The 15,666-nt window shown below is 34.0% G+C and overlaps 1 protein-coding gene across 6 annotated transcripts in view; it reads right to left on the reverse strand.

Annotated features, from left to right (window-relative positions):
• The window catches only part of Ift88 (intraflagellar transport 88), a 127,441-nt gene that overhangs the window by 17,725 nt on the left and 94,050 nt on the right, over nucleotides 1-15,666 (reverse strand). For 5 of the 6 annotated variants that reach the window (XM_021735480.3, XM_021735481.3, XM_005338617.4 and 2 more), the window contains one exon: nucleotides 132-198. The exons of the other annotated variant lie outside the window; for it this stretch is intronic. In XM_021735480.3, the coding sequence (XP_021591155.1) occupies nucleotides 132-198 (67 nt within the window). The remainder of the gene's footprint in view (nucleotides 1-131; nucleotides 199-15,666) is intronic. 6 annotated transcript variants of the gene reach the window in all.

Genomic DNA, 15,666 nt, shown 5'->3' on the forward strand with positions numbered 1-15,666 from the left:
TGAGGCTTTACTGTGTGTAAAACAGACAGACATACATATAAAGAACACTTTGGATTATTTTGAAATGTTTCTAGAAGCTGATGTATCAGAAATCTGTTAAATCCAGTCTTTCAGGCACAGGAAACACTTACCACTGCCAGCACTTCCCTCTCTTCTGCCACGGGAGCCCCCACTGCCATCTCTGCCTGATTTTATACGCTAGAATAATAAGAAGAAAATTTACAAGAATATGTGATATTTCTTCAAAACTGAATATAAATTTTAAATTATAAAATATAAATTATAAATTTTGAAATTAAAGCTACTGTGAAATCCTTAAGGACTATTATCATCATCATCTGAGAGTTAATTCTATGGGGGAAAAAAAGAGTTGTTCTGGCAGTAAAGAGTTCAAAGCTTGTCTGTTTGGACCTGAAAAATATTACAAATCAAATGGACTTAACAGACATCTATAGAATATTTCAGCCACAGCTGTGAATACACTTTTCTTCTCAGCAGCTCATGGAACCTTTTCCAAAATAGACCATAGTTTAGGTCACAAAGCAACTCTCATCAAATAAAAAAATTTCCTTGCAACTTATCAGATCATTATAGAATGAAATTACAAACCAATACCAAAAAACCCTACATAAACTATATAAACACATGGAGATTGAACAATACACTTTTGAATGATAAAGGGTAATAAAAGACATTCTTAGACTCACATGAGAATAGAGATATAGCGTTATCAGAACCTCTGGGACACTATTAAGGCAATTCTAAGAGGAAAGTTTATAGGTATGAGTGCCTACGTAAGAAAATCAGAAGATCCCAAACAACCTAATGATGCATCTAAAGGTCCTTGAGAAAGAAGAACAATCAGATTCTAAAACCAGCATAAGGAAGGAAATAATTAAGATCATAGCTGAAATCCATTAAATTGAGAATAAAAAATACAGAAAACTCTAGAACAGAAGACTCTAGAACAACAACAACAACAAAATAACTACACACCAAAGTTCACACATACATGAAGAAAAAAAATCCATTTCAATTGATGTACAAGTTCAAAATCTCTGAAAACATGAGGAAATAGGCAAACAAATCTCCCCCAAAATACACAATCCCCCAACAAAAGAACCCACAGATACAGGAGTGGGTAAAATTCCATAAAGACTATAACAAATTGATTATTAAAATGTTCAATGAATTTTTAAAAATCTAAGAAATAAATTAAGAGAGCAAATATGGGAGGTAAAAGACTATTTCAATAAAGAAACAGAAATATTGAAAAGAAAGTAATCAGAACTTCTGGAAATCAAAGACACAATGAGTCAAATTAAAAATTCATTAGAAAACGTCACCAACAGAATAGATTACACACACAAAAAAAATAGAACTTCAAGCCTTGAATACAGAACTTCAGGCCTTAAAGAGAGAATACATGAATTTGAATACTCAGTATGCGCTAATGGGGAAAAAATTTTAAAAAAGACTATGATCAGAATATACAAGAACTCTGGAACAACATCAAGAGACCAAATGTGAAAGTCATGGGGATGGAAGAGAATATGAGATATAGGTTAAATGCATTAAGCACCTCTTCAGTGAGATAATAGCAGAAACCTTTCCTCACCTTAGAAATGAGATAGAAACTGTCAGGATGCATATAGAGCACCAACTGGACACAATAAAAAAAGAACTTCTCCAAGACATATCATAATCAAAATGCTAAGAATAAGAATATTATACATAGCAAGAGAAAAACACCAGGTCACATTTAGAAGCAAACTAATAAGGCTCTCTTCTAACTTCTCAACTCAGACCCTAAAATCAAGGAGGGCCTGGAATAAGAAATTCCATTGTTATATCCAGCAAAGTTATCTTTCAGAATCAATAAAGAAATAAAAACTTTCCACAGTAAAGATAAACTAAAAAATTCATGACCACTAAACCAGCTACACAAAGAATACTTAAAGATATATTGAACTCAAAAACAAACCCCAAATCTCCCAAATACGAGTTCACTAGAAGAGCAACTACATGAAAAGTAAGACCAAAATGGCAGGAAATAACAAACATTTATAATAAGACAGAATGTAAATGGTCTCAACTCCCCAATTAAAAGACACAGATTCACAGAATGGATTAAAAAATAAGATCCACCCAAAAACTGTTTGCAAGAGATTCATTTCATAGGCAAAGATGCTTTCAGGCTAAAAGTAAATGGATTGGAAAAACATTCCATGCAAATGGAATGCAAAAACAAGTAGGAGTAGCTATTCTCATATCTGACAAAGCTGATTTCAAGTAAAAATTAATAAGAAGAAACAAAGAAGGCCACTACATACTGGTAAATGGAAGAATCCAATGAGAAGATATAACAACAGTAAATATTTATGCCCCAAATGTCAGTGCTTCTAATAACAATAAAAAACAAAAACAAAACAAAAAACACAACCCAACTTCTTAATGTGAAATCTCAGAGTCTAATGCAACAATACTGTGGTATTTCAACACAACCCTAGTGAATTCAAGCCTTTGTTTAGAGTATCCAAGTGGTAGCCTGGTAGGACTGGAGTATGGGGCAATGAGCATGGGCCAAGGCTGTATGAAGCCCATCATGCCAGCACAAGCCTGAGAAGCAGCAAGGTAGGGGAGAGGCAAGCCATGGTGAACTTACCTGTCACCCTTCAGTGACCCAGGCCTAGCCTGATAAGCAGTGAGAGAACAGAAGTTGGGGCAGACCCGAATGGAGAATGCAGGAAAATTCAGACTCAATGATTAAACAATAGCATTGATACTTTCCAAATTTGGACAAATAGCATTGGCTCTTTCCTAGAACCTGATTAGCATAAATTTGGACCAACAGCATTGACCCAAGAGCTAGATAAACTCCTAGACTAGGACAATGAAGTGGCAACCCCTATTGGGTTCCCTTCACCCTGCAGAAGCTCTGTCTCTTTTTTTCTTACCACTTGAATAAATCCTACTCTTACACTCACTCACTGTTCCTCATCTGTGGATTTCATTCTTTGAATTCATGAGACAAGAACCTGGAAAAAGATTGGCAGTGAGCTGCTGGGGTCTTCTATGACATCATAGCCCACCATTAAGAAATGCAACATTCCACTCAATAGTAGTGGAAAAGAATCTAGGTTTGCTGGCTGGGGACCCCAGAGAGACACTGGCAGACATACCCTTCTGTGATTACTTACTAACACTAAAATAAACTTTCTTAGCTGAGGCCTGAAGTTTACATAGACCCTACCTGCCAGAAGAAGTGGAGAACTGAGTTTTATCACAAACTCCAGTTTCACACACACCAATTGACAGGTCATCCAAACATAAAATCAATAAATAATACTATAAATAAAATGACCCTAAAAGACATGTATAGAATATTTCATCCAAGACAGCTGATTTCTCTTTTTTTCTCAGTGGCTCATGGAAACTTTTCCAAAATAGTCCATATTCTAGGTCACAATGTAAGTCTTAGCAAATACAAAAAAAAAAAAAAAAAAAAAGCTGATAAATCCCATGCACCTATCATATCATGTGGAAAAGAAACCAGAAATCAACAGCAAAAAAAAAAAAAAAAAAAAAAAAGAACAAAAAACTTTGCACTTACTCTAACCAAGGATGAAATAGCCTCTATGAGGAAAACCATCTAACACTGGAGAAAGAAACTGAAAAAGACTTAGAAATGGAGAGACTTCCCATGTTCATCCAAACAACCATATTATCAAAAGCATTATACAGATTCAATGCAATCCCCACCAAAATATCAATAACATACTTCACAGAACTAGAAAAAAACAGTCTTAAAATTCATTTGGAAGAATGAAAGATCAAATATAGCCAAAGAAATCTTGAGCAAGAAGAGTCATGCTGGAGAGGCATCAAATACCTGATATCAAATTATATTAGAGAGCTACAGTAACAAAACAGCCTAGTATTAACATCAAAACAGACATGAAAACCAATGGAACACAACAGAAGACACAGAGATAAACCCAAATAGTTATAGTCATCTAATACTTGGAAAAAAGTGCCAAAAATATATGATGGAGGAAAGACAGCCTTTTCAATAAATGATGCTGAGAAAACTGGATGGATATCCATATGTAGAAGAATCAAACTAGATCCTTATATCTCACCCTGCTCAAATGTCAAATCAAAGTTGATCAAAAACTTAGCAATTAGACCAAAAGTATTGTGATTGCTAGAAGAAAACACAGTCAACACTCCAACATATTGGAGCAGGCACTGACTTCCTTAAATCAGAAATGATAAGTAAAGAGAGTGCTTACAGAATGGGAGAAAATCTTTGTCAACTACTCCTGTGATGGTACTAATATTTGGAATACATAAAGAACTAAAAAAGCTTAACAACAAACAAACAAACAAAAAACTCCAAACCAAACCAACAAACCCCAAATATCCAATCAAGAAATGGACAAAAGAATTGAACACATTCCTCAGAAGATGAAACACAAATGGTCAACAAATATATGAAAAAATATTCAACATCCCCAGCAATCAGGGAAATGCAAATCAAAACTATACTGAGATTTCATTTCTCTCTAGACAGAATAGCAATTATCAAGAATACAAATGATAATAAATGCTGGCAAGGTTGTGGGGGAAAAGATACACTCATATATTGTTGGTGAAACTGCAAATTAGTGCAACCACTCTGAAAAGCAGCATGGAGATTCCTCAAAAAAGTAGAAATAGAATGCCATTTGATCCAGCTACCACGCTCCTCAGTATTTATCCAAAAGAACTAAAATCAGCATGTTATAGTTATACTGAAAATGTGGCAATGGAGTTTTACTCAGCCATAAAGAAGAATGTAATTCATAAAGAAGGTATGTGCCAGCAAATGGATAATATTATGCTAAGTGACATAAGTCAGACTCAGAAAACCAAAGATCAAATATTTTCTCTCACATATGGAAACCAGAGTAAAGCGGAGGAAAAGGACAAGGGTCAGATATGATAAAGAAGGAAAGTCAGTGGAGTAGAAGAAGGAAAGTGAGGGGGAAGGAAAGAGGGATGGAGAAGAAAATGCTGAATGAATTTGACAAAATTAGACTATATACATACATATAACACCATGAATCCCACCTTTATGAATATCTATAAAGCACCAACCAACCAACAAACAGAATTAAACCAGTATGGGAGAGGGAGGAGAACTGGGAGAGGGAGGAGAGTGGGGAAAGTAAGGAAACCAGAAACTAAAATGGAATAAATTAAATTTCATCCAGGTATGATTACGTCAAACGAGTCCAACCATTATGTACAACTATAATGCACTAATAAGAAAAAAAGCGGAATCCTCCCTTGAAACCCTAGCTTTTCCCTTGCCTTCACAGACAAAATAAACCCTTCAAAAGATGTAACAAAATAAGAATTTCAACATCTGACTTTATTTCAAAACTTGATTTTCATCTATTCCAGACTGATCATTTCCAGCATATCTGAAAGACCTGTAAATGCTAAAAATAATCTCATCAGGACAAAAGCCCATGTGACCTGACAGTTTCTCAAAGCAAAGACACCAGGTCAGAATAACACTTAGGAAGCTGTGTACACTTCCATGATCACCACTCTATCTATTATATCTGCTCTCTGCCCTCATCTAGAATCTTCCACTTCCCTGGCTTGCTTAATAATCCTTTCATAGTTTTACTTTCTGTCCATCTAGACTCCTGACCCACATCATTCAGCATAGCCACATCATAACCCTGACACCCTTGATCACTTCGTCTTTCCAGCTCACCAAGAGAAACCTAAGCCTGGGTTGCTTCGATAACTTCACTCTTTCCTCTCCTCCTCCCAGGAAAAGTCCCAGGAGTGCAGAGTGACCTCAGGGTTTCCCAATGCTTACTCAGTATCCTCACCTGTGCCCCACAAAATACCTCATTCTGCCTTCTTCAATTCTGGCAACTGACTGTCCCTCTTGCATCCTGAGTTAAGGGCAACAGCATCCTCTTGGATATACCAGGTTCTTCCATGTGTGAACTTCTCAGTTCCTTCCTTTGCCTCCTAGTCCCTTCCTTAGCTTCCTCCAACTCATCCCTTGGTGGACCTTCCTGTGTATCTCAGGTGGCCCCTCCCTCAGTACACTCACTCTACCAGGTGCTCCCCGTAGTCATGGCCATGCTCTTCTGGCTTATCTTTCTCCCTCACCACTTTCCTATGCGCAGTGTGGTGCTCCACTCAATTACTTGCTGGCACTTGAAAATTAATGAATTCAATCAGAATGAGTCTCATGTATCAATTATTGCAATAGCTGTAACAATGATTCTGTGTGGAAGTTAACAGACATGGCAACTTCAAAAGTAAAAACAAAACATTTATTGAAACATTAGTTTTAACAGGCCAGTTGTGGTGATGCACATCTGTAATCCTAGCACCTGACTTAGGAGACTGAGGCAGGAGGATAGCAAGTTTGAGGGCAGCCTCAGCAGCTTAAGGAGATCATATCTCAAAATAAAAAAAGGGGTGGGGTGTAGTTCAGTGCTAGAGTGCCCCAGGTTCATCCTCAATACTGCCCAAACAAGAATTCCATTAGTTTGATACAGTTCTAAATTCAAAGAAATAGGGAACGTGAAGCCTTAGATCACTGCTTATCTCCCATGCCATTTTAAAGAGGGAGGTCTAACTAGTAGCATTTTTAGCAGACCCAAGGACATCCTTAGCAGATACAAAGTAAAGCCCTCTAGGGACAGTGCCATGAAAACAGGAATACTCCCCAGGGATTCCAGGGCTGACCCAGGAGCTGTTCTGCCCCGTCATTGGGGAATGAGAAGTAAAGCAGGCAGAGGCGGAGGAAAAAAGAAACCAGGAGAGGTGTGTTAGAGAGGTTACAAACACACCCACCCCTAGGTCAGGCAGAGTAAAAACTATCCAATATATTTATTTACTTGTAAAGGATTAATCTTAATAGGCCATCTGTGAACAGGAAGTGTCATGGTTAGATTGACTTGAAGGGCACCTGGGAGATGAGAAAATAAAGATCAAGTGTATTTAATTTATGGTAGTTCTTGGGCTGGGAGAAAAGGAAATGATGATGGTGGGGTAGATTCAGAACTTGTGTGGGAAACTTCTGAAAAAAGAAAATAAAAAACTGAAAATAAAATAAGTTTCCAAAATAAAAATTTATTCAGAAGTAAGCCACTATAAATGAGGGCCTACAGCTAATAAGCTCCTTGGCTTCACAGTGGAAGCTCCAGCCATGGTAGCCCCTGTATCTCTACAGAGCATGCTGGTAGGGGACTGATTCTTGTGGCTCTCCTACAGATAAGACTATATTCCTGGGGCACAAGGGGCCTGTATTATATTGACACATCTGATGATACATGACCCACCTGAAATCTGAAGGACCAGGTATATTTTAGGAACACAATAAATGCTTATCAAATACAGTAATAAAAGCTCTTGCCATGTGATAGGATGAGGAAATACTAGTAAATATGGGAAATACTCATTCCCACCTTTTCAGAGTTTTAACACTTAATAAAATTCACAGAAATTTGTACTCATTTGGAGTAGTAAGTAATGGTAGACATGAAAGGAAAAATTAAAAAGAACAACTGAAAAAATGATTTTCACCCTATCAATATTAAAATGGAAGAAAACAACCACATAAGGGAATACAGAACCAAAATAATAACAGTAATCTGTATTTAATGACACAGAGAATTGCCCGTGTTACTTTGCTTAAATAGGGGTAAAAGTTGTAAGATAGTAGTTTTGTAAAAATTTTTGTGAAAAAAGTCTCATTTAAAAAGCAATATATTTGTTTGCAGACATTTGTAAAAATGACTGGGAGGATAAAATGCTAATAGTGATCTCTAAGTAGAGGGATGAATGAGTCATATTTTTCTTTATATATTTTAATTTGAATTAAAAATTACTTACAAAAGTAATCTGCCTGAATTTCTAAAAGAACATTTATTGTTTTAATAATATTAAAAAAAAGAGTGGGGGGCAATTTTATTCAGGAAAAAAATGAAGGTACAGAATAGAGGAACAAAGCAGATGCAAGTAAATAGGACAAATTAAATAAATGTTTGAAAGGACCAAAAAAAAAAAACCCCACATCTTTTACCTTTAAAAAAATATACTTTTCAATAAGGATGCATGACCATAAATGTCACATATTACTCTCTTGTAATAGAATAAAATCAACCATTACAAGGTGATGGATCCTATAAATCATCTAAAACAGGGTTACCCAAAGTGTGGCCTGGAAACCACTGTGTCCACAAATTGCCAAACATCCTTGAGGAGATGAACACAGAGGTTTAGAGCAGGGACTTACATGCTTTTATAATGATTTGATACTGTTGACATCCAAAATGCATGATTATTTTTCTAGTAATGTCAATGACAAACTACAAATAATAACTTCACCACAGATAGTTTGAGAAGTACTAATCTCTGAACACTGAGAACCAGAACGTGGTCCAGAGGTTAAATGTCCATTCCAGATTAAAAAGCTGACCAATGTCAAGTTAAAAAAAAAATAGTTCAGGGTGTTGTCCACCATACTATGTTTTTATTCCATAAGAATTGGTGTCTGGGGCTTGGGTTGTGCTCAGTGGTACAGCACTCGCCTAGCACATGTGAGATCCTGGGTTTGATCCTCAGCACCACATAAACATTACTGAAATAAAGGTATTGTGTCCATCTACAACTAAAAACTAAATTAAAAAAAAAAGAACTGGTACCTTTCCAATGAAATAAAAAGCAGTTCTTTTATCTAGTTAAGGATTCTTAAGAAGATTGGCTCTGACTTCATATTCAAGAAAAAAAATAGAATTCAAAACATTTCTTAGTGGCTATGAATTTATGAACATGACCTTAACTTCCTATGCACAGCCAAAGCCAACTATAAGGCCTCACTGGATCCTTTGAGATACATAGCAGATTTTAAGGAATGCTTTCTGAGTGAATAAACTAAGGAAACAATACAAGGCAATGCATAAAACCCTTTAAGAAGGCCTTCAATGGCTTTTAAGAAGTGATTGGTAATCTTACTCAAGAAAATGTAATCAATGCACAAATCACCATAAATTTGATACCAACAATGTATATTCTATTCAGTACTTTATGAAATTTATTCAAGAATGCATAACAGTTGTAAGACATTCTTATAGATTTTATTACATACATGAACTTTAAAAATTGCCTTTTTAAAGCATAGTCAATTTAAAGCTACGTCTTTATGGGATCTTAAAATGGAATCTCTTTGCTAATATAATGGAACAGGTCTCCATTCAACAAGATTGTAAATTTTGGGGGGTAATAACTGGAAATATGGGTAAAGTACCAACTACATATTATATTAACTTTGAATTAATTGTATAATATTTTGTCAATCTGGCCATAGAAAGAATTAAGAAATGTTTTCTGTTATGGTTAAGGAAGGGGATGGCAAATATTGGTAGGATATTTCTCTTTTTGACTATTTTGAACACTTAAGAACAATTTAAAAATGTTAACTATTAACATATTTCTATTTGGGGGCTGGTAATGAAAACCTTCTGTATTTTGTATACTCTTTCTTTATCCATTTTATTTTTCATCTTAATAGTTTCCTTTTGTTCTCTAACCTCTTTGGTATTTTGATATTTTTCTCTTCCTTTTTCATTTTAAAAATACTCAGTCCTCAATTCTCACTCTTCTCATTTTGCTTTTTTCCACCCATACAATCTAATTATTACAGATTTCCTTGCAAGTAGTGCTTTTGATGTTTAGTGAAGCAAAAGAGCAAAACATCTTTATAAAAACAGTAACTAAGGGGCTCACAGTTTCCAGGGGCTAGTTCACATTGCTACAGGACTCATGGTATCCACCAATGAGGACAAAAGGGAACAAGTGAGTCTGTCTGTGCAGATAGTAAATCTGTCTGGCCTGGTGTGGCCAATAGCACTATGCCCAGAATTGCTTCCTTCTGGCCTTAACAAATGCAGAATGTGCTAAGTTTTTTCCTTACTCAGAAATGGGTAGATTCCCCAAGCACAGGGGCAGAACAGTCTTCCTTTTTTTCCATAATAGTTCCAGAAAGGAGACTAGTTTCTCTGAAAACAAAAAATCAATCTATATAAAATTTCTAACTCTAATATTTTTAAATAGGAGTCAGGAGTACAGGAAGATATATTCTGACCACACAAACCTGGATTGGTTTATCTTTCTTAAGTTTATACAAAACTTTTTCCATTTTAAAGTCTTGACAAATATATGATTTTGCAACCCTATGAAACTCTCAGGAGATTCTGAGGCTCTATTGGTTATGGACCACATCTTAAGTGACACTATTCCAAGACCCTAACCCCTAATTTAATTATGGCAGGCTGATTGCAAGAAACATTTAATATAATTCCTGGTACGAGTCACTAACTTTTCTGGATGAAGATTAAGTAAGGATTACATTTCAAGTGAAAACCCTTATTTGCATAATCCTATTTCTCTCCCATTCATTCATAAGGTAGAAAGTTTCAGGAGTTAGGAGCCTGGAATAGTATTCCATGTCTGCCCCTCAACATAGTAGCATGTGGTTTCTTTTCTCATCTACAAAAAATAGCAATGATGAGAACATATTCAACATCATAGGATTAGTGAAATGAATGGATTAGTTAATATATTTAGAACAGTGTCTGCACTTATGCACTCAAATGTATGCCACTATTGTTATTTTGTGCAGTGCCGGGGACAGAACTCAGGGCCTCATGCATGCAGTCTACCACTGAGCTAACATCCCTGGCCCCCGTTGTTATTACTAATTAATTACATCTAGTTAAGCAGATGTAATAAAGTGGAATTAATGAAAAAGCTGCTACTAGAAAAACTAAGACTGCTAACATTACTCAGGAATATGTTACCTAGGTTCTTCACTTCAGCTTCTCCTTTCTGCTGCCAAATTTCTACCTTACCAGCAGAAGGAAAGAGAAAAGAAAGGCAGAAAGACTGAGGGTCATTTCTGTGTTCCGTAGCAGCTCCAGATAAAGGTTGGATGTTATTATTTAGAAAAATCTCTGGTTTCAAAACATGACTATTTCATAAAATATCTCAATCCAATAACATGGAAGAGCTCACCTATAAATAATCATTGGGGCCACAAACTTTAAAACTAGACTGAATGACAGAAAATTATCAAATATTAAAAAGGCAGCTGATTGTCTAACAAAGTGAAAACATTTAAATACGTCTAAATATATCTGTATAATAAGCTATTATATAGACATTAATAATAATGTTTGGAAGAAATTTTAATTATATAGGAAAAATGTTTAAGCTTCTGCATCAGGATTTACTCTAAACATAAAGATAAGAAGAAATAAACAAAAAAGGTAACAGGAAGCTTTTAGGTTCAAATTTAGAAAAGGGGAGAATCCTTAATTCCAATGTTTATTATATTTAGCATTATAATTAACGTTTTATACCCTACATAGGCCAGGAAACAGAACATACTGCTACATAGGCTCACTATCTAGGAAAGACAAATAGAAATGGGATAGACAAGAGTTACCTGTTATGTGTGCATTCTTTCTCTTTAAGCCTCTTTTCTTCTTCCTAGGACCTTTCTTTTTCATTGATCCCCCTTGACCGTGTTTATAAGCAAAACTTAGATGAGAAAAACCTCAAGAAAATGTTTTTATGTTTTTATTATTTATGATGTAATAATGAATATAGAAAAAGCTCTTAAATGTGAATAGAACAATTTAAGGAAAAGGGAGAAAAGGGAAAATGCCACTGACTATGAAGTCCAAGAAACCAAGTAGATTTCAAGGAAATTGAAAAGAGAGACTCAATGTTTATTTTAGTACTTTGTAGATTTGGACTATGACTTTAATTCCAAAGACAGACTAAGGTCTGAATTAGGACAAGATATATTCCATGCTTGCATAATTATGTCAAAATGGATTCTACTGTCATGCATAACTCAAAAGAACGCCCCCCCCCCCAAATGACTAAGGTATAAGAAAGTTTGAGCATGAAATACTAAGGAAAGGCTGTAATAATGAGAGGATACATCCAAGTGGCATTGGGTTTTATATAAATTTTAATGAGACCAATGATAAAATATTACACAAAGAAGTACATATAAGTATAGAGAGATGTAAGGAGATAAACAATGGATAGTTTAATTATATCAAGGGTAAGTCATGTAAGTTTACTAAAGCAGTCTTTATAAAGCCACTAGGAAATTATTTAGTGAGTAGAATATTAGTTTTTATTTGCAATTAATAAAACATTTATTGGTAATTAATAAGACATTTATTTGTAGAAAAATGGATATTTCTAAAATTCCTGGGGGGTGGTCCCTGAAAATGATTTGTTCCCAGGTATTTTAAATATTCTTCCTTTTTTTCTGTGGCGGGGTACCAGGGATTCAACTCATGGACACTCAACCACTGAGTCACATTCCTAGCTCTGTTTTGTATTTTATAGAGACAGGAATTCACTGAGTTGCTTAGTGTCTCACCAAATTGCTGAGGCTGGCTCTGAACTTGTGATCCTCTTGCCTTTGCCTCCTGAGCCACTGGGATCATAGGAGTGTGTCATCATGCCCGGCCTCTTCTTTTTTCTTTTTTAATATATATATATATATGTGTTATATATATATATATATATATATATATATATATATCTTAGTAGTTGATAGAACTAACTAACTTTCTTTCTTTCTCTCTCTCTCTCTTTATACATAGTGCTGAGAATTGAACCTATTGCCTCATACATGCTAGGCAAGCACTCTACCACTGAGCTACACCCTCAACCCCTTAAATATTCTTCTTAAAATATAGTTGTCCCTAACAATTATACCATCCCAATGAAAACAAGGCTTGCTAATAATTAACAAGCACAAGTTCTAATTCCTTTTTGCATACATTCTCAGAAGAAACCATTATTTTTTACCAAAAATTGGTTGTTTTATTTTTCAAAGTACAGATGAATATAAAAAGATTCTAGGTGTATGAGAATAATAGATAAAACCTGATTAATGAATATATAAATATTTTAATGGAAGAGTAACAAGGAGTCTAAGTAGTAACGGAAAGCAAAAGTTTCAATGACATTATTCATTAAAATATAATAAATTTCATTAGCACTTATGAATATTAGTCCAAAGTAGTCGGATTAAAAAAAAGTTTAAAAACTATATAGAGAGACTATAATAAAGCAAAGAGGATAAGGGAAGAAGAAAAGGTGAAGTTTGGACACAAACCCTATAAAAATCAGAAGGAGAGAACAATATCTCTACTGATTCAACTATGATACAACTAAGAGTGGGAAAATTGTGTTAATGGTAAATGCTAAAAAATTTTAAGAAGTAATTCTACTTAAAGGAGGATGCTTTCATCTTAGTCCTTCAAGCTCATTTTCCAGGAATTCTCTGGAATCAATCCTAAGTTTACATTAAGATTCTTTGTGAACTGGTTGCAAAGAAGTTCCTAAGGAGTTAGTTAAAAGGCTACCTCTCACTGTTTAAAAGAGGTCAACACACAAAAAAAAAGGTTTTCATAAAGATCAAAATTATATATTGATTAAACATGTTTAGCAAATTATTTTAATCTGTTTCCCAAAGTTAAAATTTTTGCTTTGTAAAAAATTTAATGTTTGTGCTAAATTAACATATTTAACAAATGAATATATTTTCATAATTTTTGCAAATTTTGATTTAAGTAAACCAGTTTTTGAAGACAAAACCACACTTCACTGAATCTGCAAAGTGAAAATGTCATCCATTTTTAAAAATATTTTTCTTTTAGTTTATAAATTGTTGACAAAATTCTTCCTTTGGACAGCCAATGCAATTACATATGAAAGAAAAAATAAGTAGTATTCTGATTGCATTTTGCAGCAATCTGAAAATAGATGGGACTGTGTAAGCTTAGATTTTATTAGATTACCATACTGATAATATTATGTGCATAATTCAAATTTATAGATTGGCACTTATACATGAGAGTATCTTTATGAGTTAAACTATATGGTACCAAAAAAAGGGGTCAATATTAGAAGTCTACTAAATCACAGGTGCTAATGCATATACCATCTTAAGGTTATAAATTGTAAGAAATGTGTTACGCATGATCCCTATTTGTAGTAGTTTGTTCATTCTTCAGTTTAACTAAAACTAATAATCCTTAAACTTGTAAAGTCTGAAGAATCTGACTCTGCACATTTAGGGTTCTATATTAGAGAATTTTACATGATAATGAACTGAGTTCCAAAAAACGTTCTAGGTTTGAAATATAGAAGGGAGAAAGGATCGGAGGGAAAAGGGGGATCATGAACTAAAATCAACTTCTGTATGAGGATGAACCCAACCACTACTAAAGCTCTAATAATTAAAAAAAGATATATATATATATATTCATTTTTGATTCTGATTAATGAAACACATTCAATAGCAATTATGACAATTATGATCATTTGAAATTCAGTTAATATCAGTTTACATTTTACAAAGCTTTCATACAAGTTATCTAATTAATTAGTATTTGGTATGTGGAATTATATTGGCCATTATAGCACATTTTAATATATATCCTATGTTAGCATTTTAAACCAACTTGATATTTTATAGTTATTAAAGTAAAAAAATTTGTTTGCCCATAATCTTTTTACAACTGGATACCTTTACAAGAGAATTATCAGATTACATCTTTTTTTTTAAAAAAAAATATTATTTTAGTTGTCAATGGACTTTATTTATATGTGGTACTAAGAATTGAACCCAGTGCTTCACACATGTAGGCAAGCGCTCCTCCACTGAGCCATAACCCCAGCCCATAAGATTGCATCTTAAAATCAAATACAACAATTATATTTTGAAAACAAAAACAGAATTTAGATTTTCTCTATATTCAAGATAATTTTATTTTTAAAAAGTCCTTTGTCAGCATATTTTCACAATTTAAGAAAAAATAATTTAATTCCTTATTTAGAATTTTTTCTAATATGGCAATATCAGTTTCAAGAACTTACTTTTTCTGTAAAAGGAAATATTCAGAATTCACATTAAACTTTTTTTATTTATTTTTTTAAAGAATTTTTTAAATATTTATTTTTCAATTTTCAGTGGACACCTTTATTTTATTTTATGTGGTGCTGAGGATTGAACCCAGTGCCCCGTGCATGCCAGGCAAGCACATTACCCTTGAGCCACATCCCCACCCCCACATTAAACTTTTAAATAGTCTAGGCTCAAACTTTGTAGATGATTCTTTAAAGTAGTAAAATAAGAACACTGCTATTCTACATACTGCACAGAATACAGACATGACTTAAAAATGCTTCAATGTGTGCTAAAGTTATTCTCAGAGCCAAACTCCATTATATTAAAAATATTTAAGGAAAAATGACTATTGTTGTAGACAAGTAATTGCCTCTCAAGGGATGCAGGACTCTCTAATTAAAACAAGCCTTCAAATTAACCTGTAAGTTATATCATGCTGTGGAAATTTACAATATTTGTTAATAGCTTTCCACTAAAGACTACACAGAATCCAGTTTTCTTTCTTCTATCGGAAACCCACTTCTGACAGAATTTTTTCCTAAAACAAAAGTTTCAGTTATTCCTCATCTTATGACAGAGCAGAAGAAAATTTCAACTCAGATTTTTGACAGAACCTACTAATGTCATATTTTTCACCT

Source organism: Ictidomys tridecemlineatus, chromosome 6, assembly GCF_052094955.1.
Source record: "Ictidomys tridecemlineatus isolate mIctTri1 chromosome 6, mIctTri1.hap1, whole genome shotgun sequence".
NCBI lineage: Eukaryota > Metazoa > Chordata > Mammalia > Rodentia > Sciuridae > Ictidomys > Ictidomys tridecemlineatus.